The sequence below is a fragment of the Brachyhypopomus gauderio genome, chromosome 2 (assembly GCF_052324685.1).
Source record: "Brachyhypopomus gauderio isolate BG-103 chromosome 2, BGAUD_0.2, whole genome shotgun sequence".
Lineage (NCBI taxonomy): Eukaryota > Metazoa > Chordata > Actinopteri > Gymnotiformes > Hypopomidae > Brachyhypopomus > Brachyhypopomus gauderio.
Window position 1 is genome coordinate 23,966,159 of NC_135212.1, and position 27,444 is coordinate 23,993,602.

General features: G+C 42.8%; 2 protein-coding genes across 7 annotated transcripts in view; one reads left to right on the forward strand and one right to left on the reverse strand.

Moving 5' to 3' along the window:
- Positions 1-990: 990 nt before the first annotated feature.
- Positions 991-15,364, reverse strand: fam169b (family with sequence similarity 169 member B). Of its 5 annotated transcripts, none has more exons than XM_076992196.1 (10): positions 15,281-15,323; positions 14,613-14,725; positions 14,411-14,513; positions 14,183-14,268; positions 13,865-14,039; positions 12,875-13,057; positions 2,750-2,878; positions 2,440-2,495; positions 2,125-2,284; positions 1,840-1,959 (listed from the first exon to the last, which is right to left on the reverse strand). In XM_076992196.1, the coding sequence occupies exons 1-9, from the start codon at positions 15,315-15,317 to the stop codon at positions 2,231-2,233; spliced, it is 936 nt and encodes a 311-aa protein (XP_076848311.1). In that variant the 5' UTR covers positions 15,318-15,323; the 3' UTR covers positions 1,840-1,959; positions 2,125-2,230. The 5 variants fall into 5 exon arrangements, with proteins under 5 accessions (XP_076848310.1, XP_076848314.1, XP_076848313.1 ...); XM_076992197.1 differs by having other exon boundaries at positions 1,854-1,959; positions 2,132-2,284; XM_076992195.1 differs by lacking the exon at positions 2,125-2,284 and having other exon boundaries at positions 991-1,959.
- A 5,635-nt stretch (positions 15,365-20,999) lies between these two features.
- Positions 21,000-27,444, forward strand: part of igf1ra (insulin-like growth factor 1a receptor) — an 80,477-nt gene continuing 74,032 nt past the window's right edge. For both annotated transcript variants that reach the window (XM_076992200.1, XM_076992201.1), the window contains exon 1: positions 21,000-21,968. In XM_076992200.1, the coding sequence (XP_076848315.1) occupies positions 21,875-21,968 (94 nt within the window). In that variant the 5' untranslated portion in view covers positions 21,000-21,874. The remainder of the gene's footprint in view (positions 21,969-27,444) is intronic.

Below are 27,444 nucleotides of genomic sequence, written 5' to 3' on the forward strand. Positions count from 1 at the left end.
TCATGAATTCCTGCAAGCCCATAGCCCTCCTTCAACACAAACTCACGCGCCATGGCTGTTCTGAGCGTGCAGATTAACATCAGGAGTGAACCAAAATAACAATGAAAATGTAATGCGCAAAATGGCAATGTAATCCTAAATTGAAATGAAATCACTCTTTTATTAAAGGATGGGGTGATGGTAATAAAATACGTGGAAATTGCCTAAACAGCAAACAAAAAAGCTCAAAAAGACTCCACAATTAATGCAGCGGATTAGTGCAAAGCATAAAGCAGCGCTTTACTGTAGGCGGAAGCAGGACACAATGTGAAGTGGTGGCGTTTGGCACCTGTGGGGCTTAAACAGAGAAAAGTGGAAACAGATGAACAGTATAACTAATGAATGGGAGATAGAGAGTCTGTGAGCGGCTGAGCACGGTTACTGACTGGGATTCAAGGGTGCGCATTCCTAGCTGGCTAGAAGCTTAGGAGTAACATCTAAACATAAATTAGATAGGGCAGGAAAAATGGCTTCTCATTGCTAAAAAGAATGAAGGCTACAATTAGGATGTGCAGCAGTGCTTGTGTATAAACCAGCTCAGTCGCAGGAGGAGGAGAATGTGAGGGAGAGGCACAAGTCTCAGTGACCGTAGAGGTTTGTGAATTGTAAGCCTAATCATTCAGCACAGATCCAATTAACGGTCGTTGAAAAAGAACATTGTTCACCTACTTTCTAATCTGAAATGCATATGGTCATATAATGATAAATGCAATGTCTGGTTTATAAAGCCTTGGCACTTAAGTCTAAACATGGCCTTGAACTAGATCCCCAAGAACATGTGGACATTCAGAAAAGACAGATATAAATCATAGCTAATTTATAAACAACAGAAGTAAACCAACATAATTTAATTAAATGTAATATGTAATGGAATGTTTGTAATGCATTATGTAGACAATCCAGATATCAATAAATAAAAAATGTTTCTGAATTGTGGTGAACTTGTTTTACAAATACAAGCTGTGCCTATAAAGAAGCGCTGTGCCTTCTCTTATTAGAGAACGTGCTTGAACAATCACGCAAAGCTTTAATCTACATGTTGTCAAAATAATAAATACACTATTATGTGTCAATATGCCAGTAATGAGGAGTTGAAGTGAGATACAGTCCTTGAAAAGCCAGAAACTAGAACCTTCTTCAGGGACTCATTATCATGAAGACTTGGAGGGAGACAGGAAGTGTGAGTTGAAGGCTGCATTTGTCTTTCTAAAAAGGAAAACCCTTCCAGATGTACAAGAAGAAGACTGAAAGACCAAGGTCAAAGTTGTATTTTCTTTACATCAGGTTATAAGAAACACTGCTCGTATTTATGGGTGTTTCCTAGAATGCGATCCTATATGTGCTGTCTAAGCTCAGGCCATAAGGATTCCATAAGGAATTTGTTCCATTTGTTCATTGCTGGCTTTGAGCATCAACTGCTACAACTGTTTATACTTCCTGACATAGGTTTACATTTTTGTGAAGTACTGTATGCCATCATAGTTTTGCACAAAGATTCTTCTTGACAAACCTTCTGCTGTTTCATTGACTGTATATATCCTCTCACTGACACACTGAAATGTTTTTGTTTTGCATGGATTTTACTCAGAATTTCTCAATAATAATATGACAATAACAATATGCTTACTAATCACAATAGGTTTACTAACCTGTTTACTGATTAAGATTACATTACTGAAACAAAATATATTGCAAGTCTCCTGCTAAGAGTGATGGAGGAGACCAATGTCCCTGATACATGACTTACACTTTCTGGGAACCTTTCACATCTAAACCCATTCAGTACAACATCATTTAAAGGGATGTCTTGGCTTTTTTACATTTATTTGACACAATCTGGTTGATTAGTCGCTTCTCTGTACAGCTTCTTTGAGGTCTTCTTGACTTCTCGAGTACAGATTCTGAACTGGACTTCAGGACCTGGTTAAAAAATAATTTCAGAATTTTTCAGTCTATATAAAAGTTCATTCTGGCTGAATTTGAGCTAAAATGTTTCCTGATTTCCTTATAGCTTTGCCTAGTATGTCATAAAGTTCATATACATTTTATGGCATTTGGCAGACGCCCTTATCCAGAGCGACTTACATTTTACCTCATCTTTATACAAGTGAGCAATTGAGGGTTAAGGTCCTTGCTCAGAGGCACCTCAGTCATGGCCTCAGGTCTGGGAATCAAACCCACGACCCTCCGGTCACAAGACCAGTTCCCTAACCGCCAGGCCATGACTGCCCACGCCAGGCCATGACTGCCCATATGGAAATAGAACAATGGTTATCTGTAACAATTGTTATCTGTCTTCATAAACATTTTATTTTAATAAATGGATGATTTTTTTTATACCAAAAATGTAATAATAAAAAGTTGATATAAAATATCAAATATCAAAACAGGAGAATTCACCTTTCTCTCTGTGTCTGTGTCCAGGGTGTTGTGTAGACTTTCACCTGAGCTTGCACCTATAAAAAAAAGCTGAATGCACTCACATGTTCTTCAGAGGTGATTCAAATAAACAGACTCAGACACAGCAAGATAAGAGCACTCCTTTAACTTACATAACAGAACCGTGAGAGTGCTGGCCAACACTGGAACCCCCACTATATAAACAACTCCTCAGCCTCACAAGCTGTGGGTTACGGGAGTCATTACATCAATACCTCACTTTATCAAACGCTCTTTGGCTTTGTCTTTGTACAACAACAAAGGGGCTCACTGTGTGTTGGGCGGGACTGGAGTTGTATGTTTAACCACACGTTGCGTCTCTGACTCCATTCCCCAGGAGCCTCGACTTCATAGAGACGCTCTCTTTGTTCCTGGTGGGCCTCTAGGTACTTCTTGCATACTGTACACAGACGTGGAGACAAGGCGTGTCAGAGGAGTTCTTCAAAACACAACTTGTGTACTGACTCCCTAAAGATGACATTGTTTTTTTTTTGTTTGTTTTGTTTTGTTTTGTTTAACCATATCTTAGTAAAGATATTTGGTCTTCTGTGTTTTCCTTCCTTGCTGAAGTAAAAATGAATAGTATTTTCTATATTTCTGATCTATCTTTCTGATGTTTATCATTTACTGAAATATAGAAATATTTAAGAAAGTTTATGTGTTTTTGTCGCAGTGACAGCTCCGGACCCCTCCTTGTGGGCGTGTCGTTACGTTGTCTGCGTGCCCGTGGGTGTGGGTCGTTATTGAGCGTGTTCGTTAGTTTCACCTGTGCCTTGTCTCGTGATCACTGGGAAATGTGTTCAGCACCTATTTAATGTGCGTTCGCAATGTCTCGTGCTCGTCTTTGTCTAAAGTTTAGAGGTGTATTCAACTAAGGATTTTCATAGTTGAATCTGATTCGTCAGATTTTCCATTTAGTCGACTAATAGTCGAATCAGGGGGTTTTTTAAGAGCACCTTAAACGGGATCTCGTTCTCATTCAGGACTTTTTCCCACTTCAAAGTAAAAACCTAATACACTCAGATAAATGAATAAACATGGTAGGTTGGCTTTATTCAGCTTTTATTTATTACTTATTTATTTTTTTAATGAAACGTTAGAGAACATTAACCGTCTGTGCGCATATCGAACTGGCACTGTGCAAAATGTCAAAAATATTTTAAATAAAATATGCCTGCCTAAAATATATATAAAAAGAAATTGCCACACAACAGCAAACAAATTATAAGGAAAGGTTCAAGTAACGGTGTTTAAAAAGCAAACAACAACAAAAAATGTTTATAGGCCTACTTGCCGAGACGTAACGCGACGAGACGACACACCGAAACGACAAACGGCTGAACTGTTTTTTTCGCCTTACGTGTTTTAAATGGTGTACCATGTTGGTTGTTGATTTATTAATGTGTAGTAAGGAAGATGCCTATTGTTAATGCACACACATCATTTAAAAATATTTATTAACAGAAATTAGGATGATTTTATTTGACAAAAGGCTATATATAACAAAAACAAAGACACTTAATGTAACAACTAATGGTTAGCAGCGTCCTTGGGCACCCCCATGCAGTTAGAATGGTACATTTGACTATGACATTCATAGTCGACTATAGTCGAATCAGCGACTATTGCAGGTCACCCCTACTAAAATTCATGCCTGAGTGAGTGTCTGTAAGAAGTGCTTGCACTGTCGCATTGAACTTCGTGTCTAAGTGTTCATTAAAGTATATGTTGCATCAGTTCTTCGTTCGTTGTGCCTGCCTCCTCCGCACGTCACAGAAAGACGAGCCGCAAAATGCCAGGACACACGTCCTGCAGAAAAAAGGGGAAGAAGAAGGCCAAGCGCCGTCTCGCGTCTTCCTCTGCCCCCGTGTATGTGAGGGAGAAGAACGCAGAGGCGTTCTTTGAAGTGGCGTGGAGAGAGGGGTACCACGCCCTTATGAGAGAGGACATCCCACTGGTGTACCCTGAGGAGGAATCCAGCGCGCCCATAGTGGTGGGTACAGGCACCTTTGGTCCCTACCGAGTATTACGGTGAGGGAGAGGAAGACGTCAGCCCCCCTTCATCCATTATTCGGTCCCTACCAAGTATTACGGGGAAGAAGAGGAGGTCAGCCCTCCTCCATTCTTATACTCGGAGTCCACCGAGTATTACGGTGAGCAGGAGGATGACGTCAGCCCCCCTCCATCCGTTTGCACACCGCCCTCGGAGCACAACAGCGAGAGCGAGGAGGAGGACAGCGCCTCTGAGTGCTCGGAGGTGACAGTCCAGTCTGAGAAGGCGTTCCCGAGTGGAGTGGACGTTCCTCGTGCACCCTCGGAGGGGAGCAGTATGGACTGTTCAAGCTGCACGACGGAGGAGCCGATGTCTCTAGGTCGGGGCGGCTCCGAGGAGGAGGGGGAGATGGAGACCTCAAGGGGCGAGCCAGCGCTGTCCCCGGGAGTGCGAGTGGGCGTAGGCCCAGCCCGCAGCCCGACGTGGGGGTTAGGGGTGCCCGTGGAGGTGCCCCGGACGTGAACCAGCGAGTGGCGTAGAACAAACCCCCTGGTAGCGCCTCGAAAGGCGACCGAAGTGCCCTGAGGGAAGCAACGGTGTGCATGATCTTCGGGGGCACCGAGCAGCGCAGCACGCGCTGGAAGCTCAGTTCCGAAGACCGGAGGGACTCCACCGCCTATCTCGCCTCTGACACCAGGAGGGGTCGTGCCACTGCTAGCGCTCTGGCAGGCTGCCAGAATGATTTCGTGGCTGCCTGTGCCTGTTTGTTTGTCCGTCCCAATGTTTTTCCCTAATCCCCTTTTCCCTCTTGTGCCGTTTGTGTTGAATGTGCCTGTGTGTGTGTTTGTAACTGTGCCCGTGTTCAATGTATTTTCCCCTGTCTTCCCAGGGAGGGTGTTTTAGAGCTGTTTGCGGCAATTCCCACCATCGGGGGAGATGGCTCTCGGAGGCTCGTGATACCAGCGGCTCTGGACCTGCCCGTCGGTGTAGGTTCGGGGCTTTCCAGCTGCGCGGGACGCTCTGGGAGTAGCGAACCCCTGGTGGGGGGTTCTGTCACGGTGATAGCTCCGGACCCCTCCTTGTGGGCGTGTCGTTACATTGTCTGCGTGCCGTTATGTCCATGTTTGTAGTTCCGTGGGTGTGGGTTGTTAGTGAGCATTTGCGTTAGTTTCACCTGTGCCTTGTCTCGTGATCACTGGGGAATGTGTTCAGCACCTATTTAATGTGCGTTCGCAATGTCTCGTGCTTGTCTTTGTCTAAAGTTCATGCCTGAGTGAGTGTCTGTAAGAAGTGCTTGCGCTGTCGCATTGAACTTCGTGTCTAAGTGTTCATTAAAGTATATATTGCACCAGTTCTTCGTTCGTCGTGCCTGCCTCCTCCGCACGTCAGTTTTATTTTAACTGGTTGAACACCACCTACACAATTATCTGTCAAAAATGGTAAAAATTTATCTCTAAGCATAGAATAATGTAGACAAATAATAATGACTCACAATTGCTGTTTTGTGGACAAAAGACCTGGACATATTCACAGTATTAAAAAAACCTGAAAACATTTTAATAATTGTGTCACGGTGACAGCTCCGGACCCTTCCCTGTGGGCGTGTCATGACGTCGTCTGCGTGCTGTTATGTCCATGTTTGTACTTCCGTGGGTGTGGGTTGTTTGTGAGCGTGTTCGTTTGTTACACCTGTGCCTTGTCTCGAGGTCACGTGGGTCTGTGTAACTCACTTATTTAATGTGCGTTCGCGCAGTGTCGTGTGCTCGTCTTTGTCTAAGTTTCATGCCAGTGTGAGTATCTCACTGTTGTGCTTGCACCACCGCAGTGAAGCTACGTGTCTATTGTTGAGTAAAGTTCGTGTTTGCACCCCATCATCTACGTGTCGTGTCCGTTCCTCCGCACGTCACAGAAAGACGAGCCAAAGATAAAGAGGTATGCCTGGATACGCCACCCGGGCGCCTAAAGGGAAGAGAAAGAGCCGTCGCCACCACGGCTCTTCCCCGGTCCGTCACCACGAAGCCCCTGTCTCCGAGCAGGAGATGATGAGGAACCCGTTGTGCGCGTACATGCTCTGCGCGGCTCGGGAAGCGGAGGACGCGGAGATGGCAGAACACCTACGCCAATCCGCGGTCCGCATGTGGAGGGACCAGGACCTCGCCGCGTCCCTAGAGCCCCCGCACCGAGCGGTAAGAGGCGGCAGGAACGAACCCCCGCACGCGTATTCTCCCATGCCAGTGCCCGAGAGCGCAGAGCAAGGAGAGGATAGCGCGCTACTCCCGGTCTTCCCCGAGGAAGAAGAGACCGATGAGCCGTTTTGGGTGGGCATGGGCGCCTTTTCCCTCACCCCTCCCGAGGAGGAAGAGTCCTATCCCCCCTCAATGTGCTCGAAGAGCACGGTGGATTACGGGGGTGAGGAAGGCAGTCTCCCACCGTCAGAGGGCGAGACGGAGGGGACGGACTCCGAGGAGGAGGAGTATTCCCCGTCAATGTGCTCACGGAGCACGGTCTGCTACGGAGAGGAAGACGTCAGTGCTCCGCCATCGGAGTGCGAGGCGACAGGCGTGGACTCCGAGGAGGAGTATTCCCCATCCGTATGCTCGGAGAGCACCGTTCGTTACGGGGGGGATGACGTCAGTCCCCTCCCATCTGACTACGGTGAGGAGAGCGAGGGGGAGAGCCCTCCGTCTGTATGTTCGCTCCCGACGGTATACAAAGGGGGAGGGAGCGGACCGGACAGTTCGTTCGCATCGGTGAGTGGGGATTCCTGCGGGGAGGAGCCCATGGACCACTCCCGATGCGAGACCCCCGCTCGGTCCATGGACTGGAGCGTGGCCGAGGAGGAGGTGCCGGATATGGACACCACCCCCGATACCGGTCCAAGAGGGGGCTGGCCTGGCAAGGGAGGGGCTTCCTACGGGAGATTCCCGGAGAGGGAGCGCCGGCAGACCTATCGCGCAGCAAGCCCCTACGGTTCTCCCGGAGGAGGGAGTCACGGACCCGGGAGGAAGGTCGCTGTGAGACCCGCCGGTCGCGCTGCCTCCAAGCGGGCTAAAAGTCGCGCTGCACCTCGCGCGTCCGCCAGGTGTGCTGCCCCCAGGCGGTCGACCAGTCGCGCTGCACCCCGCGCGTCCGACCGAAGCACGGCACCCAAGCGGTCGGACAGTCACGCCGCCCCTCGAGCGCCCGCCAGAGGGCTCCACCCAGCGCGTCCGCCGGCCGTGCGGCACCTGGCGGTGAGCGGGCGCAACAGGCGGGAGGAGCACCGCCTGCTGCAGCGTCTCCAGCCCTCGGAGCCTTCGCGCCGCTACTGGCGTTGCCTCAGGCGGGAAGCCTGGCTTCGGGGCTGAATGTGTGTGTTCCGGTGTTTCTGTCTGTCCCCTTGTGTCTCCCTAACCCACTGTTCCCTTTTGTGCCATTTGTGTTTCATGTTCCAGTGTGTGTGTTTGTCAGCGTGCCATTGTTTAATGTTTTCTCCCCTGTCTTCCCAGGGAGGGTGTGCTAGAGCTGTTCGCGGCGGTTCCCGCCGTCGGGGGTGACTGCTCTCGGAGGCTCACGATCCCGGCGGCTCCGGACCTGCCCCGTCGGTGTTGGTTCGGGGCTTCCCAGCTACGCGGGACGCTCCGGGAGTAGCGAGCCCCTGGCGGAGGGTTCTGTCACGGTGACAGCTCCGGACCCTTCCCTGTGGGCGTGTCATGACGTCGTCTGCGTGCTGTTATGTCCATGTTTGTACTTCCGTGGGTGTGGGTTGTTTGTGAGCGTGTTCGTTTGTTACACCTGTGCCTTGTCTCGAGGTCACGTGGGTCTGTGTAACTCACTTATTTAATGTGCGTTCGCGCAGTGTCGTGTGCTCGTCTTTGTCTAAGTTTCATGCCAGTGTGAGTATCTCATTGTTGTGCTTGCACCACCGCAGTGAAGCTACGTGTCTATTGTTGAGTAAAGTTCGTGTTTGCACCCCATCATCTACGTGTCGTGTCCGTTCCTCCGCACGTCACAAATTGCTTGTAAACCCCTTATTGCCAATTCCTTAGCAGCTGATGAGTGTTGGAAGTTTGTGAACCACAGATACCACCGTATTGTGTGAACCACAAATATTCCTATAGCGTGTGAACAGTGACAGGTGACGGACTTGGAAGGGCAAAAACATTCCATTGCTTTAACTTGTTTCTTTAAACTTCAGGTTTGTTATGCTGCTGTGATTAGCAGTCAGTTTGTCAAAAAAATGAAGAGTCAGTCCAACGTGCTCAGGTCACAGCCATATTTCACAGAGATTGCACTGCATCGCAATTCCCTTCTGCTCTCTGGCATCTCCTCCTTCTGCTCTATGGTATCTCTTCCTTCTGCTCTTGGGTATCTCTTCCTTCTGCTCTCTGGTATCTCATCCTTCTGCTCTCTGGTATCTCTTCCTTCTGCTTTCTGGTATCTCCTCCTTCTGCCCTATGGTATCTCTTCCTTCTGCTTTCTGGTATCTCCTCCTTCTGCCCTATGGAATCTCTTCCTTCTGCTCTCTGGTATCTCTTCCTTCTGCTCTCTGGTATCTCCTTCTGCTCTCTGCTATCTCCTCCTTCTGCTCTCTGCTATCTCCTCCTGCTCTCTGGTATCTCCCCCTTCTGCTCTCTGGTATCTCTTCCTTCTGCTTTCTGGTATCTCCTACTTCTGCTCTCTGGTATATCTTCCTTCTGCTTTCTGGTATCTCCTCCTTCTGCCCTATGGTATCTCTTCCTTCTGCTCTCTGGTATCTCCTCCTTCTGCTCTCTGGTATCTCTTCCTTCTGCTTTCTGGTATCTCCTCCTTCTGCCCTATGGTATCTCTTCCTTCTGCTTTCTGGTATCTCCTCCTTCTGCCCTATGGTATCTCTTCCTTCCGCTCTCTGGTATCTCTTCCTTCTGCTCTCTGGTATCTCTTCCTTCTGCCCTATGGTATCTCCTCCTTCTGCCCTATGGTATCTCTTCCTTCTGCTTTCTGGTATCTCCTCCTTCTGCCCTATGGAATCTCTTCCTTCTGCTCTCTGGTATCTCTTCCTTCTGCTCTCTGGTATCTCCTTCTGCTCTCTGCTATCTCCTCCTTCTGCTCTCTGCTATCTCCTCCTGCTCTCTGGTATCTCCCCCTTCTGCTCTCTGGTATCTCTTCCTTCTGCTTTCTGGTATCTCCTACCTCTGCTCTCTGGTATCTCTTCCTTCTGCTTTCTGGTATCTCCTCCTTCTGCCCTATGGTATCTCTTCCTTCTGCTCTCTGGTATCTCCTCCTTCTGCTCTCTGGTATCTCTTCCTTCTGCTTTCTGGTATCTCCTCCTTCTGCCCTATGGTATCTCTTCCTTCTGCTTTCTGGTATCTCCTCCTTCTGCCCTATGGTATCTCTTCCTTCCGCTCTCTGGTATCTCTTCCTTCTGCTCTCTGGTATCTCCTCCTTCTGTTCTCTGGTATCTCCTCCTTCTGCTCTCTGGTATCTCTTCCTTCTGCTTTCTGGTATCTCCTTCTGTTCTCTGGTATGTCCTCCTTCTGTTCTACATATTTGTCCTAGTCCTAGTCACAGAGTTTTGGTAAAGTAAGGAAACTGTAGCCTGGTCTGTCTGTTCCTCACGCTTATTGTTGGTTTGTACTAGTGTTGTCAAAAAAATCGATATATCGATACGTATCAATACTGAACATTCTGAAACGGTACAATACTCGTTTCCCTCAAGTATCGATTCTTTTTACATAAAATGCGCTTTCGTTTGACCCACCCAAGCTGCCGTAATGCACAGGACAGTTTGTAATGCTAATATGGCAGCTAAAGCAAACGCAGTGCTGTTGGATTCGAAGCAGATACAGATGGAAAACCGAAGGACATGAACAAGCCCGTTTGCAAGCGGTGCTTTTGGAACATTTCAACGAAGGGCGCTAAAGCCTGGTTGAGTGACCATAGCGCTCGACTCCGCGCGCACCTCGCGCGAACCTCCGCGAGCGGTGGAGGCTTTACTTTCCGCTTTGCAGTGTTGTCCGAAACTATATGTGGCAGTATAAAAGAAACACCCCTCAAAACAGGGGAATGAACACTTACCTGACGAATTTTAATGCTGCTTTGTGTTTCAGTGTGTTTCAGGTTTGAAAAGTGCTGCAATTTAGGCTAAAGTACTTGAAAATGTTGAAATTGTAACTACTTCGTTTCACAACAAATATCTGTCTGACTGAACAGTTCTCTGTATGACGTTAACAAATACGAGCCTCTTGTAATTCCAGGATGAAACATGAGAGAACGTGAAGACGTTAAGATTGGGCGTTTTGAAAATAAACAACCATTAAATAATGTGATTAAAAGCGCAATATTTCGAATCATTTCGAGTATATGTATAAATATTTAACTTAATTAAGTTTAACGTCCTGGGAAATATTGGTACAAGCGCTTGAATTGAACCCTGCAAACATGACTTTGTTCATTGCGCTGAGGCGCGGCGCGCGAAGTTACAAAATTCGAGAGGTGCACGACCTCGCGTGCGCCGCGCTTCAGCGCGATGAACAAAGTCATGTTTGCAGGGTTCATACACCTTGTGGAATTCAAACACTTGTATGTCACTTTCAAGGTCCATTTCAATATTTCCCAGCACGAGCAAAGACACTTTGTCAGACGTTCAAAAGACGTCCACTGAAAAGCCAGAATGAAAGTTTTAGCGACGTCTTTTTTAAACGTCTATTACTGCCGTTCACAGGGTTGCCAACTCTCACGCATTGAGCGTGAGACACACGCATTTGACCGTTTTCACACGCTCTCACGCCACACTTCCGATATCTCACGCCGAAAAAAAATATCCAGTTTATTTACCTCAGATCCACATATATGATTGAATACGTTACTAGTTCGCTAGCTCTGGCGCCATCCACCGGCGATATAACACTGAATCTGTGTCCATTTTACGTTCGCCATCCCCGCTAAACAACTTTCGTTTGCCACCCCCCCCCCCCCCGCTCAACAAAATACACTCGCCACCGGCTCCAGGTTAAAATCTCACTCCAAGCGAACGTCAAAAGTTGGCAACCCTGCGTTCAGTTGCAGTTTTTGCACGTCCTGACATCCAATAAAGGTCCTAGTCAGACGTTCAGATAGAAAACTCGTCATAGACGTTCATGTTAAGTTAAAAGGTTAAGGTCCTAGTCACACTGTCAGATTTTGAACCAGTTTTGAACGTCCACCAGACATGCAAAAATGGGTCTAGACTGACCGACGTGATACAGACTTGATTTTAACGTCTTTCTGACGTCGCATGTTTGTTGGGATAAGTTAAATATTTATACATATACTCGAAATTATTCGCCTTTTTATCACATTATTTAATGGTTGTTTATTTTCAAAACGCCCAATCGTAACGTCTTCACGTTCTCTCATGTTTCATCCTGGAATTACAAGATGCTAGTATTTGTTAACACAAAAGAACTGTTCAGTCAGACAGATATTTGTTGTGAAATGAAGTTACAATTTCAAGCATTTTCAAACACAAATCAACATTCATTTGTTTGTTTATAAAAAAAATAAAAAGGCTTTAAAACGGAAATTAGCACCGTATCTGACTTTGGTATCGAAAATGGTATCGAATTTCAATATTTTTTTAAGTATCGTATCGAAGTTGTAATTCTTAGTATTGTGACAAGCCTAGTTTGTACTTTATGGTATAATGTGGTATAATATGGTATAAAGGGGAATAATTTTTAATGATAGTTGATATGATATGATAGTTTGATTTTATGATAGGTGTTGTTTAACCATCTGTGCCTGCGCCTGTGTTATAATAATCATCTAGAAGTAGGAGTTTTTCTTAAGAAATTCTTTTTGGATCAACCTCAAAATTTGCTTTCCATGGTCTAGAAACTAGTTGACCCTTGCTATGATTATGACTGCATTCTTTCTCAACAGTGTACCAAATAGTTAATTATATATGTATAAAGTATATAGTCTACGTATATAAAGTCTATGCATATGCATTCCTATGAGGCAGATGTTATGAATGTATACACTCAATACTGTGAGCTTTTTCTTCCTTCAAACAAATGTAAAAAATTGCATGTTTGGTAACCTCCCAAATACCTACAGACATCACTGTATCACAACATGTAGCTCATTATTTGTGGTGTTTATTTTACACCAGTACCTTTGGATTTGACAGTATCTCTGATGGTGATTCCATATTCCTTATCAATAAGATAGATACTATATTGAATACAGTAATACAGGCTCTTAAATAAACATCTTGGTCATAGAGATTACTGCCTTTAGATAACAGGGTCCGTTTTTGTTCACATAAAGGATGTTCAAAGACATTTACAGCGGAAACGCCTAATATTTTTCATTCTCTTTCACAGACATTAGCAATTTGATTAAAATATTCCTAGTCAGACCTCACACAACAGTTAATACATCACCTTTCGCCTGACTGACCTGCGTACATGCTGGGAGATATGGGGTAGCTGATTCCCAGCACCCTCTCTGCTGGCGCTGATGTGCAGAAGTCCTGAAGCATGAGCAGGGCCAGTCCGTTCCTCCTCCAGTGAGTACGCACAAACACGGTGTCCAGCACGGGGAGAAGGTAGCTCTGACCACTGCAGCTACTGCACAGGCTTCCTTCAAGAACAGCAAGAGCAGTCACCACAACGTCCAACCACAACTCTATGCAAGAATGCTAATACTTTGTATACTGGCCAGATGAAGAAGGAACTACTGAACTGAAAAATGTAACCAACATCAATGATGGCTTATTTCATATATGCTCTGGGAAACAAACATAAAAGTATGGCTTCTTTGTATTCTAATTTTCAACATGCAACCTATGATTAAAGAATATATAATACTACCAGTATAGCTGGGATTGAATTTACATTAACGTTTTGATTGAAACACAAGATGACAACCAGCTAGCAAGGATTCTTTCTAGATGATTCAATTTATTTGTATAGCACTTTTTGCAACAGGTGCTGTCACACATAGGTTACCAGGCAAAAGCTTTAAAGAGAATCCATCTCCAGGCCACAGCACACGAGCCAAAAGAAACATTGGTACGGAAAACCTCCCTAAGCACTTGTGGGAGAAACCTTAACATAGTCCAGTTCTCAGGAGGGGAACCCATCCTCCTCTGAACAGCAGTGTGAGGAAAAATAACTACACAGAATACAGAATGTCTTTTTAGTGATTCACGTTTAAAAGTAATCACTTAAGAAGTGACTAACAATCTTTTGTCAGAGGTACTGAAATGAATCAGGGAGGCCAAAGAGTAGTTCTGGTGAGAGTCCGCATATAATGAAACATTTTAGCAGCTGAGGGAGGTGGCCCTGGGGTATTCAGTAATGTTTCCATGACACCAGGCCACAGTATTGTACTTGAGGACAGTTTTGTCTGACTGGTGTGTAGAGAAGATATGAAAATAAATCAAACCTTTCTTTTTTATGGTGTAAAAGCCAACTGCTTCTCCATCTTGCCACAGGAGTTTGCCATGTTCCCGCACAGGATGGGCGGAGAAGTACACATGTTCTCCAAGAGGCCTCTCCCACACCCCAAACACTATCTGACTGAGAATGAACAATATGATTCTCTCCATCACTGACTCTACCTGTGGGAATACAGAGGTTACAACATCTATTTTGTGGCATATTACAGACAACCTAAAAAAAACTACTGCTAATATAACAATATTTACAACTTGTTCTAAACTTTATTTGTGCATTTCTGCATGTATACATATGACAAACTCACAAACACAAGTCCATTTCTGTGTGTGCTGGATGTCTTCAAAACATCGCTGATGGGCCACCATTTTTCATGCAGATATAAGGCAACCACTGAAAGAGCAGGTTAAGCCAATTTAAAGTACACAAAAAAAACAACAAAAACAAATAAAATAAACACAGACCGTTGACTGAAGAGTAGGTGAAGCCCAATTTAAAGTAAAGCATCACAAACAGGCTGGAGAATGGTACTAACCCTGTGTTTCATCTCCGGGCACATGAAGAGCCAAAACAGAATGTGGTGGATCATCCTCACCAAACAGCATCAAGTGACCTACGCTATCGTGAGTTATCTTCACCTGAAGATGTACAATTAACGGTTTTATGTTTTATCAATGAGACGTATTTTTAACAAAAGGATATAGCTAATACAAGGCAACCCCCAGTAATGGTCATACCTTTGCCCCATCGGGAAAACGAATGGACTTCGTACCTAAACTTGACAGGTGTTCAACAGAGTTTGTATTCAGTTCCCTGTAATCCTCAGAGGGCAGGTCAACTGGATATTTCACTGAAAAAATTGAATTCTTAATTTGAATTTGACTGGCGACCTGCCCATGGTGTACCTGCCTTCGCTGGGATTGGCTCCAGCCCATCCACCCCAACCGTGACCCCGACTAGCGGGATTAAGTGGTACAGATAATGGATAATGGATGGAATGGATCGAATTTGAAATATATAACTACACATTTGAGTTTTTCAAAAACGTCCTGAAATGGAGAATATTTATATAACTGTCTGTCAGAACTTGATATAGCCTAGTTAAAACTAGCTACAGACATTTGTCAGGTTATTCTGTTAACTCTTGTAGATGGTGTGTGTGTGTGTGTGTGTGTGTGTGTGTGTGTGTGTGAGAGAGAGAGAGAGAGAGAGAGAGAGAGAGAGAGATATCTGGGGGGGGGGGGGGGGGGGGGGGGGGCATGTTTAGCCTAAATGTCGACAGGTTAATTGTTCGTAATACATTTGTGTGTAAGACCAGTGTTTATAATAAAGAAACATTCTATTGTTTTAGTGTATGGGGCATTTTAAAAATAGATATAATCAAAGTAAAAGGCTATATTCTTACCTCGATATTTGACAGGCAAATTCGAGTTGGTTTCCATTTTGAAGGCGCGTTGACCTTTGAGATTCCGCTTCATGTAAAACAGCTCCACCCAGTGTCGAATTTTGTAACGGCATGACTATGATTAACGTTTCTAAAATAACTTTAAAACTCTGTATTATACTATCTGAATTCGAGAACCTGTGCCACTTTTGCGATGCTTTTCACTTGTGCATAATGACATGTATACGTATTAACACAAGCTTAGAGATATCCAGCAGCAATTAATTATTAATTACAAACTAATAAATCATTTAAAGCTTTGTCAAGTAAATGAACATACTTTTATGAAGGTTTTGTCGAGATAAATTCAACTCAGTGGTCTAGTTTACCTCAGACCAAGGCAGGCTGTGTTTCTACACATACAACAATTCCGCCTTGAGGTGTAAGTTTACATTTCCACTCTTCCGATTTTATCTGCTTGAGCCACTCTCAGTTTGAGGGTCACAGCCCATAGTGCTCCGATTACCATTGGAACCATCGTTTTTATCCCCCTTTCCTTCTCTTCTTTCAAGCTTTTCATGTTGTTTATTCCTGATGTTGTATGTAATGTATGTAATGTAATGTTGTATCACTTGGGGTTGCTACATCTATTACTACAGCCTTATATTGCCCTTTGTCCATCAGTACTACGTCCAGATGGTCTGTATCTGTACGTCCCACAGGATCTTTGCCTGGTCATTCCTCAACCACCTTCAGGAGTATATTTCACTTTAATCTTGGAACGTCTAGCATGTACTTGGCAGAGATGTTTCTGTATTCTATTTCTGCAACTTGGTTATGGATTTCCATGTATGCTCTACCTGCTAGCATTTTGCCTCCTGCTCAAATATGCTGCATTGTCTCAGTAGCATCTTTGCAGAGTCTGTATCTGGGGTCCTGCCTGGTGCGGTAGCTGCCTGGGGGGTGTTCTTCCTCTTGCGCTCAGCGCCAATGATCTGCAGTGAGAGACCGTATTAATTAATTACTGAAATTAGAGTACTAGCCATGTTCACATCAACCACTAGATGGCGACAGTCTAAAGGTTTCTAGACGTTTAGAATAAATAATTAATTGAGACTGCAAAATAGGTCATATTTGCCCATTTAGTTTTAAATAATATATTATTTACAATGGAAAGACAAGCTCTAACTTTGAGAATTCAACTAAATGAGATTGATCTTGTTCTTGTCATTAGGTTAACTTCAGCAGCAAGGGTCTGAACGCTTTGAAAGAGAAACTATGAGGTGAGCCATTGCTGTGCTAATGAAATGCTGGTTTATCATGTCACAGTAATTGATGGAGACGTGCTGGCTCTCCAGACACACCATGTCAAACCTATAACAGAGTGCCACTCTTTTTTATTACCCTGAGATCTGATGCAATTCTGTTTTTGTTTTTAATGCAATCCTGATTAAGATAATAATACAAGCTTGGGCTAGCCTTGCATGAATAGATTCTGCGATGCTGTTCTGGTAATTAAACCTTATTAATTATATTAACAATGAACCAATGAGCAATAATCTTTGCTCATTCTAAATCTGTATGGGGAAAAAAGTGCTGCTATAATTTACTACCTCCCCTCTTCCCTGTTGCACACAAACCACCAACTTCCCACTAAGAAATTGTCGACATTCCTGGAATTCCTCTTACAGGGAAAGGCCAGCTTGGCTTGCCGAATCTGTTTTTGTTGAACTGTGGCTTTATGATCTTAAGGGGATCAACCCAGCTATTTAACCTCTCAGGCTATTTGGCATCAAAAGCTGTTGTTTGGAAAGGTGATCTTGGCCTACAGACACTGTTTTGAAGCACCTGTAGGACTGACTGTCTGGCATGCAGAACTTCTTGTCTCACATTGGTCACACTTACCTCGTCCTGGAATTGTGCCTCTCATCAAAGCACTGTGTTGCTCCTACATGCTTGGAGTGCTGTGAGTGCTTTCAATCCTGCCTGATGACCAGACCCATCATGGGGATTATCATCCAGACCTATGCCACTCTGAACTCTAACTTTTTGCTACTGAGTTATCAGATTTCTGATTATTAACAACAATAATGTACAAGGGCTCTCTATGAACATACATTGCTTTTGTAAAGTTCAACTATACAAAAACTATACAAATTTAGAAATTAAGCATTCATATAATACTATTTACTTTTCACCTTCGAAATACAGGGACTGTCAGTACACTATGAAAAATTATAGCTTTTTAGGGCTAAATCTATAAGACTATACACCTGACACACTGATATGGCCTCTTTATGATGAAGGCATGGATTACGGAGCTGCAGACAGTAGATCATTTCTAATAAGATTTAATTTTTTTGTGTGACAACACAATAATCTAGTTGAGAATTCAAAATTCTATGGTGCGAGAAAAAACTAACCACAGTTCCAATTGTCCTTAAATATACTAGTTTAGATTTTATACTTAGCTGTCTTATAAGAAATGTCACTCTTATGATCTTGAAGAAACGTTCTTACTCATCCATGACCAGGTGTATACACTATGTATTTATAAGAGATTATAAATGATTAATTACTGGTGTACGTATACAGTGAGTGTCTTTTATCTTTTGCTAAGAGAACTGGATTATATTCATAGAGTGACATAATGAAACACAGCAGGAGTGTTTCTGTGAATTTTGAGATGGCTCTGTTTGTCAGGGTTGTTGAACTGTATATTATTACCATCTAAATAAATGATTGTATGTTGTTGTTTACTGGTACTGTTACATATATATCATATATCTATATGAGTTTGGCGAAGGAACCTCTCTGTAGACAATAAATATGAAATTTGAACCTGAATCTATACACACCCCTTTGGACTTCCTGCTACAAATATGTTTAGATAACAACAGGTGAGACATGACACGTCTCAGCTATTATTTACAGTAGAATAGCAGGATGATAATATAGTGACATTTTAAGTATAAAAAAGCAGTCTGCATCTCCATCTTTGGATAACATGTGTCCCAGAACAATAATGGATGGTCAAATTACTGTGCTACATAGCAAAACTATTTACTATCCCTAACCATGAATGTCAGTTAAGATCAGATAATTCAGTGATATATCAGCATGCTGCACTAAGCTGTCTTCATTTAAGGCTTATGATTTCCAGAGATCTCTCTTTTCTGAAATATAATCGTCACCTTCACCTCTTACTCACCCTCCATGCTCAACCTCAACCCACCGCTCCATCTAAGTGAAAAACTTGTTTACAGCGGAACTTGTTAGCAAGTGCAATGCACCCATTGTAAACACTCGTGTTTCCACTTGAGTGGCAGGGCAAAATTAACTCGAATGGGAAGCACTTGAGTTAGGGCTTCCTCAGCAGCTGGCACAGAAGGACGATCACAAATGCAAGTGGGCAGGGCTGACGAACAAAACCCTCGGGAGCGAGCGCATGTGTGTGTATGTGTGTGTACACCTGTGTATGTGTATTTGCTGATGGAACAGCCAGATGTGCCATTTAACTGGTGGTTATAGTTGCCAGATTTGTTCTTTTCTAAAACAAATGATTTTTGTCAGTACATTGCAGTCCTAAGATAATGCCAAGCTCTCACATTATGGAACTGCGAGAGCTTTCAGACTATGGAGATAATTGAGAGAAATTCAGGTATAGATTTGGCCATGTTACTAAGACAGACAATCAGCTGGTGTGTTTTTGCAGCACATAATTGTTTTTAAAGGCCATAATGTGCCCTCAAAGAGTACTGAACACTTTACATGTATCCTCTGTACAACATATGCATTGTGGGTGAACAATCTGCACTCTGTTCTCACGGAAATTGTTGACATATACTGTGTTTCATGGAGAAACAACTGATCTATTTAAAGGCAGGATCTATTTAAAGGACTAATTTGGGCATCTGGATTCCACTGGCCTTTCAGAATCAATCTAAGTTAAACAACCTTATCCAATATAAAAACACTCTGTGTAATCATATCAGAGGAAAGATTCATCCAAAAGCAAGAGTGCTGAGTGTCCACGCCATTTTCTTATATTTATATTTTGGTATATTTAATATTTAATGGATAGTACACCCGCGTGAATTGTTTGTTGAACACAACAGAAATGACCTGTAATCAGGAGGAGAGAGGCTTCAGTTAGATATGAGGAATGAGATAGACATGAGGTAATACCTTTACCATCCAAAAGGAGGCGCCAGATACAAACTTGCATTTTAATTGAACTTGAGCGACTGCTGAAACCGAGTAGGTCGCGCGAATGGCCATGAAGTATATGCTGTCATCTGAAATAATGTCTCACGAAATGATGCTGTGTTTCATCAAGACTGCCAAATCAAGTTATCTCTTCTAACGGAACAAGTACGGGTTCGGTGTGTGTGGGAAGAATTTTGTGAGATGTTTTGTTAGACGATTCTGATGGCATACTCTTATATAAAATCATATAAGAGTTTTTCTCGCACACGACGACGTTTTCACGGTCTTGTGTGTATGCCGTAATGAGATCGGATAACCCTATTATTGATAACATTATTGATAATGATAACCCTATTAATGCCATAACCATCTGCTGCTCGTATATGCTTCTTTTAGACATTATAATTGCTTATTATGCTTATTAATTATTATTACTAGGTTTGTTAAATGTAACCAAAAGAAGAAAAGCTAGTAGGTCAGCCTACGTCCTACATGCCTTTCGGATTTTACAAATCTTTGAACAGGTCTTTGTAATATACTGTAAAGATTAAAGCTAAGAGTACCGAAGCTGAACTGCGGGCTGCTCTGTCTGGAAAGAATCGCTCTGCTTGCGTTCTCGTGATGCAAATCAGTGCGGCTGAGCAAAGGAAATGTTTGCTGAAAACTTTAAAATGTAAATATCATAATCTGTACAACGACCAAGCTACCGTATCTGGGTAAACCGTTGAGGTAACGGAAGTTGAGTAAACACGTGCTAAGAAACACGTTAATTCGCGCATAATTAAGAGTCCTGTCCACCTAGCTGAATGAAACTCTACATCGGGTTTTACCTTCAACTCACGTGTGTCTATCGTGGGCAAAAAAAATGCAACACGCCAAAGAGGACTTAAAAAATCTTTTTATTTTTAAGGCAAACCACGATTAACTGTTTGGGTGAGGTTTTTTTTTTACACTTTTAAACCAACTTGCCATTTCATAAAGCAAATGTAAATAAATGACTTAGATGATTCTTGAACGTCGGGCCTAGTATAATGGGCCAATAAATTCGCCTGTCTGTCTCAGAATGGTTTATTGTATTTTCTATTTACCTATACTTCTGACAAGGTATCCAGTATAAACTAAAAACACTGATGAGACGGGTCACGTCTCGTGGCCTATGTTTATGTTTAGACCGACGATGAGTCTGGTTTGAATTCTTATAACATCAGTCATATAAGAGAAAATGACTCAAACTACCGGATCAGTCTATGAAGGAAATAGCGTAAACAACAACAACAACAACAACAACAATACATAATAGGATAGCGACAATTCAAAGAAATAGCTGACTACACAAGGCTTGCTTGATACCACAGTCTTGAGTATAAAATATAACACTTTTGGTTTGTGTCAAAACCTGTGTAGTCCTGTGATAAATGTTCCTGCCGGAAGATTCCCACGCCGATGGCAGCGTTTTTGGCCGGTACCTCACACGTACTCCACTCCGCCTTTTGCCGCTTGCTTAACGTGTGTTTGTGTGTGTGAGAACAGCCGAGTGTTGTTTACAGCGCTGGTTCTGCGGAGACTGTCAGAGGAGTCCGGTCGTTGCGTAGCGGACCAGTACCGCTGCTGAGACGGGGATTCACACGAGGCTTCGCATTCGTTTGTAATAAACTAACCTATGGTTTTTCTCGACTCGGAAAATCCGTCACTAACTCAAGAGCTCCGCGTTAGTGTTTTTGCGTCACTAAAAAAACGGAATATTTCGACTGGAAACCGAGCGTGAGAGCGAGTGGAGACGGAGGGAGGGAGAACCGAGGGGTGCAGTTGGTGAAACCATTTTTGTCCTGGCGGATATTTTGGATCTACCCCTGTTGGGAGACTCATTGAACGGGGCTGCGTTTTCATTCATAGCTCATCCAAGTCACTATCTTCTGAGCCTGACCTCACCGTTTCCTCACACCTCACTGGTAGTGGCCCTAATTAGGCCTACATGAAACGTTGGTGCTAAATAAGGTGTTTTTGTGGACGAGAGCGCCTTCGTTTGCTGGCCGTGAACGCGTCGCTTCTGGGGTTTTTTTCTTCAAGAAATGGAGTCTGAAGATGTGGATTGTCGTTTGTGTGAAATTCGTGGCTCGGTTAATTTAATAAGTCACAACTCATTGCATTGCTGGCAAAAATAACAAGATGTTTTGATTATATAGAGGAAAAAAAAGCATCATTGTTAACACAAGTGTTCTGTCATCTCACTCCACTTGCTTCAACAGAAAACGCGGATTTGTTTTTAAAAGCCCTTCAGTAAATGTCAAGGAATTGTCGATTTAGAGCTGCGCGTATTTGATATTTGTGCAGTCGAAAGCATTTTATTCTTTTATATTTATTGGACACGACCTTTCTATTTTGGGAAAATTGATTAATGAGACAGGAATGAGATCTGGAACAGCAAGGAATATTTCGACCTTATTTTGGGGTCTCCTGTTCTGTCTCCCGTCGATCTGCCTGTGGTCCGCCAGTGGAGAAAGTAAGTTAAAAGTAAAATATGTTAGCTAATGTTCACATTTTAACAACTGTTTTTTTTCTTTAAAACGCTTAATGTGCACACATGGCACGTGCATTTAATTCAAAGGTGCCACATTTGTCTGGTCTAGGCCTGAATGTGAATCTCAGACAAAGCTACATAATCACAGGTAGAATGTACTATAAATTGGCGTGGCTGGTGGTGACGGTGCGTACAGATTTGGCCAAATCTCCGTATCAGCAAAATACTTAGTATTTTAGAACAGTTATTCGCAATTAAATGGAGCATACCTTCAAATCTACAAAAAAAGTAATTGCACAAATCTATCAAAAGAGCTGTTTTCTTCATACATACACGGTGATACCGTATTTTATTGCTTTACTTTGTGGTACAATAGTAGCCTATATAACATCGTCCAAGGCACTGACGCATATACACAGTGATGTTTATTAAAACATAAGTATTTTATGTGCGGTATTAATAAGAGTTCCTTTACTGCAACTTCGTTATAACGCAGTCAATGCGATCGTGATGCAGTAAGGGGCACGTGTTTGCTTGCCCGACGTTGCCGAGGATAGACTACCACGGCTGAAGCTTACTAAATAACCATGTGGCCATTTTACGTTTTACGTCCTTTTGCGTTTTACGTGGGCATCCATGGGTACCCGAATATTGCAGAGTGCTATTGTGTGCAGTTTTAGATTCGTGTGACAGATGTAATTCAGTGAAGTCTTATTAGAGCTGAGCTTTGTTGAATCTGGGTAGGCCTACTGACTGGATGGTATTTTATAGAGCGAAAGTGGGGAACTTGTGCATCGTGTATTGCGTTTCTGGTGAAGAAGTTTTGTTTTGCAATGACTAGTTTATGCAGATGAGCTACATATTTTTCTATTCCGGTTAGATCTCCTGTAAGACTGCTCACAAAAACCTACGCCGAATATTTGAAGAAATCTGAATCTTGATTGGTTTCTGTGTTTGGTCGTCTATTGTTTTACGTAACGTTTTAAAAACACGCACCAAAAATCCAGATCTCAGGTTGAGATAATCCTTATCTTCTATTTGGATTTATTTGTTTTATAAAACTGTTGATCAGCTTTTACCATAAGGGACCTGTCAGCAAATGCTTGCAAGGTTTTGATGCTCCATTCTGAAATGTAAACAACATTACGGGAACTGGACCATAAATGTCTGAAAAAGCTATTTTAGAGTAGTTTTACAGTTTAAGCTGATGAAATACGATACTAGGGTCGGTGAGGTAACGGTTTAAATGTTTAGAATGCAGAAAAGCACGTCATCCCGGGAGCTCGCGCTTGCACCGGGGCCCATGCGCTCAGATCAGCTTTTGAAATTTGTTTGGAAAGCTCCAAGCTAGATGGTGATAAATTAGTTTGACATAGTGGTTTAAAAGTTTATCAAAAAGCGACTGAAACAAAACTACATTATAGCAGGTAACATATTGCCGCCTTTGCATCTGACTTTTGCAAATGCCTAAGCAAATGTATACTCCCATAAACTGAAGAGGACGGAGATGAATTTCATCATGTGCTGGACAACGCCCCTCACCGCTCGTCCCACCCCCGGGTTGTAAACACCAAGTCATTAACGGTCACAATCTGTTATGATCTATTTACCCCGAAACTTTTATTTTAAGAAAGTTGCAACACTGTGTTGCATAATACGCATAACATATGACCCTTTGGCTTGTCCTCTAGTTAACACTTTTTAGCATTTGCTTCGGATTAAGATCCATTTGCGTATTATTGTCTTGTTTAGAGATATACTGATATATCAACTGCCAATCTTTTCTCTGTAATTTAGCAGTTGCTGATATATAAGTTCTTTGGCTCTTTTAGATATTGGTGCATTTTCCATTTGCACAGTCCAGGCAGTCAGAAGTGTAGTCCAGACAGTGAAGAAATTTGGGGCTAGTTCACTAAATAATTTTAGGTTATAAAACAATTCCTGTGTGTATGCCATGCTATGAAAATGTGCTGAAGAAATGTGTCCACTATTGTGTTGACTTGAGGAACGCAGCAGGAATGTTCACGCTGTGGAATGCTTATTCTTACCTATTAAATTATTCTAGTTTCTAATTTTCTTTTTATAACTAAGAATTTCACGAGGGTGAATGAGTTTTACTGTTTCTGCTATGGACCGTATTTTTGAGAGAATGTTAAACTAGTCCTGCAGAGTTTGTGAGTAGATACACTATAAATCTCAATATGAGTCATCAGGTGTGTGATTCTGAATGAGAGGTGTGTGTGTTTGTATTAAAACTTAAGGTTTCCAACTGAGACAAGAAATTGCGAGAACTTGATTAAATGACATTGAAGGATGTTTAATGGTACAGTTTTTCGATCTAGACTCTACTGAAATTGTACTTTTACTTCTTTCATACTTGTGAATAGCACAACCTTGGAAATAGCCTTATTACTGATAAACACATAAATCTGGCCCAAGTCCAGGGCAGCGGGGCAATGATTAAAACCCCCCAAGAATTATGTTTTCAAAAACAGGAAACAAACATGCATGGCATTATTTTGTTTATTTCACGCAAACAGATTTGTGGGAATGCAGACTAAAGTCAAAACCAGACAGTTTTAGGGAACATAGTTTACCAATGTTAATGAGTGTGTGTTAATGAAAAAGTCATTTTTAAGCACCTCTTGCATAAAGTTAGCAAAAAAAGTAGGGCTACGGGGAGGCACTCAACGTAATCAGTGTTCTCATAAGTCCAGTTTTACCTGGGCTGTTTTAGATGTAAAAATTAGTCTGTGAGGAACCCAATAAGCAAACAAGATAAGCTGTAATAATACATTCACAAAAAACACATTTATGTGTCAAGTATTAACATTCATTCTCATGTAGAAGCTTTTGTTCAGGTGGGGTTTAAAAACACTTCTGTAGAAGTATCAACTCAAGCTTTTTACTGAAGTAAAATGGTAAAAGTACTGGTTTCAAAACTGCTGAAAGTATAAAAGTAATGTAAAGGGAAATGTATACCATTAAGGACAATAACTTGGGCCATGTCACAGCACCTATAGAGCACTACCCCACCTCCACAAATAAAGCATTTTCTAAAAGCCATAATGGCTAGAATGTTATTTTTAAAATTCAATGCTGAAACATTAGGCATGCACTGGGCTACCTGTTTCAGCCGCATATGTGTCCATTGAAAATGAATGCATTTTAGTACAATGCAAATTTATTCAAACCATATCGTCAAAGTAGAGAGGGAGTGGTGCATGACACAAAACATTTATTAACATGACGACAAATACACAGATGACAAGATGAATAACAACTTAAAAACCTACAACAGGGCTTTTGTTAATAAACAGTACAAGGGTTGGCTGGTCTTCCTGGCTACCAACCTCCTTACTGGTGTTAAGTTGGGACGTTTTGCTCAAGTTCTCGAGTCTCTGCCATGAACATCTTCATACTAAGCTACTCATGTTTGCTATCTCATTGCTAGAGTGACGTGCAACGGATCGTGCACAAACCAATAGGGTGTCAAAATTGTATATGTTTATACTTCTCATCCCACCACAATCAAATCCACTTTATCAGATCCACTTTATCAGGTCCACTCTATCAGATCCACTTTATCAGATCCACTTTATCAGATCCACCTTATCAGATCCACCTTATCAGATCCACTCTATCAGATTCACTTTATCAGATCCACTCTGTCCGGATGGCACAATTTATCTGTATAGTTTTTTTTTAACAATGACAAACCAGATTGAAAATAAGCCAAAATGAAATATGAGTAAAGAGGCTATTTCCAAAACATAAGTAGTAGAAATTCCAGATAATTGCGTGAAAATGTAAGTAGTAGAAGCAAAAAGTCTACTGAAAAATTATTACTTCAGAAAAGTAAAGATAACCCAAATTTCTGCTTAAGTAAGTTAACAAAGTATTTGCACTTTGTTACTTGACACCTCTGATTGTCAGACAAGCAGAGTTAATAGTCTCTTTAGTTTTGGTGATTGTTAGAAGATGTTACTTAAAATGACCATTACAGAAGTTTGGTTTCTCAGTCAGTTTTCCTTTAAATGTTCATACCTCCACTATATAAAACCATGTCAAATTAATCGCCGTGCTCCATTAGAAGGTTCACATGGTACAATAAACATTTATTTCTCTCAGTTTTTATATAATCTGGTCAGACTAATAAAATGTAATTTAGCCCCTTTTCAAGTTTCACCACAGTAAACTTTCCTTGCCATTTCTTCCAAGTATACACCAAACAAGGGTGTACGGTTCATCGAGTGAGAGGCAGAGGAGAAACTTGGGGGGGGGTTGAAAATAGAACATGTATAAATACATAGGCAGGAGAAACAGACAAGGTTTTGTTAGGCAGAAGAGTGGGGAGTTTGTGAACTGTTTCCTCCTGCAGTTCGTACAGGCGGTCTCTGCTCTGGACTGCCTTGCAAATGGATGCACAAACTGCTGTCAGACACACACACACACACACACACACACACACACACACACACACACACACACAGTATTTAAAGAAAAACCCTCTGCTCTGTGCCAGCATTAGTCATAAGTTTTGCCCCTTTGACTCCTTGGCTGTGACTGAAAACTTGCTGTGTGTGAAAAGGCGAGATTAAAGGCTAATATTTTTCCCCCTCTTCCCTTGGACACACACACTGTAAACGACCTTATCTCTGAGTTGTTAAATGCCAGAAATGCAGGTGTTGAGCTATAGTTTCAACCCTGTATCCATCGCTGCCAAAAAAGCTATCCAGAAATGGCCATCACCAAGGTGACCTATCCTGAAGGGAGGGGTTTAGAGGGGCGGAGTCTTTCTTCTATTGTATTCCTGGGTTGCCTACCTTTGCGTACCTTCAGCTCTGCAGTTCCGGTGTCTGGTGTGGCGTGTGTTGCTCGTGACTGAGGTGGTGTGGGCCTCTGCTGTTCTTATGACTCACACGCTTTGTGTTGGCTAGACACGCACACACTCACATTCACTCTTTCTTTTTCCAACTTTACCTTCACTCTTTCTTTTTATTTATCTTTTCCTTTTGCTTACTTTCTTTATTTCTCTCTCTCCTTCTATGCCTCCCTTCCTCCCTCCCTCTTTCTCTCTCTTTCTCCCTTTCTCTTTTCCGCTCCCTCTCTCAATCTCTCTCTCTTTCACTCCCTCCCTTTCTTCCTCTATCTCTTTCTCTCTCTCTTCCTCCCTCTCTCTCTCCCTCCCCCCCTCTCTCTCTCACTTCTAAGTGGGTGGTGGTGGGATGGCTCATGTGGGACTGTTCCTGTTCACTCAGCCCATGCAGCATGGCGGTCTGAGGCCCTGAATCTGTGTCACTGTGCTAGTCCTTCTCCACGCGGATGATCTGAGGGCTCCGGTGAGAAGCCGGATGTGCTTCACGGCGCTTAATTAAAGAGCTAATTTAAAGAGCAATGTCACATGATCTGCTTGCGTGTATTCCCGCAACTGCAGTGTGCTGCATCAAATTCACTT

Coding starts and splice junctions, on each gene's coding strand:
- fam169b (XM_076992195.1), bottom strand. CDS start 15,317: ATGGAAACCAACTCGAATTTGCCTGTCAAATATCGAG. Junction 14,726..15,280: donor TTTGCCTGTCAAATATCGAG/GTAAGAATATAG, acceptor CAATTTTTTCAG/TGAAATATCCAGTTGACCTG. Junction 14,040..14,182: donor ACAGAAATGGACTTGTGTTT/GTGAGTTTGTCA, acceptor GTATTCCCACAG/GTAGAGTCAGTGATGGAGAG.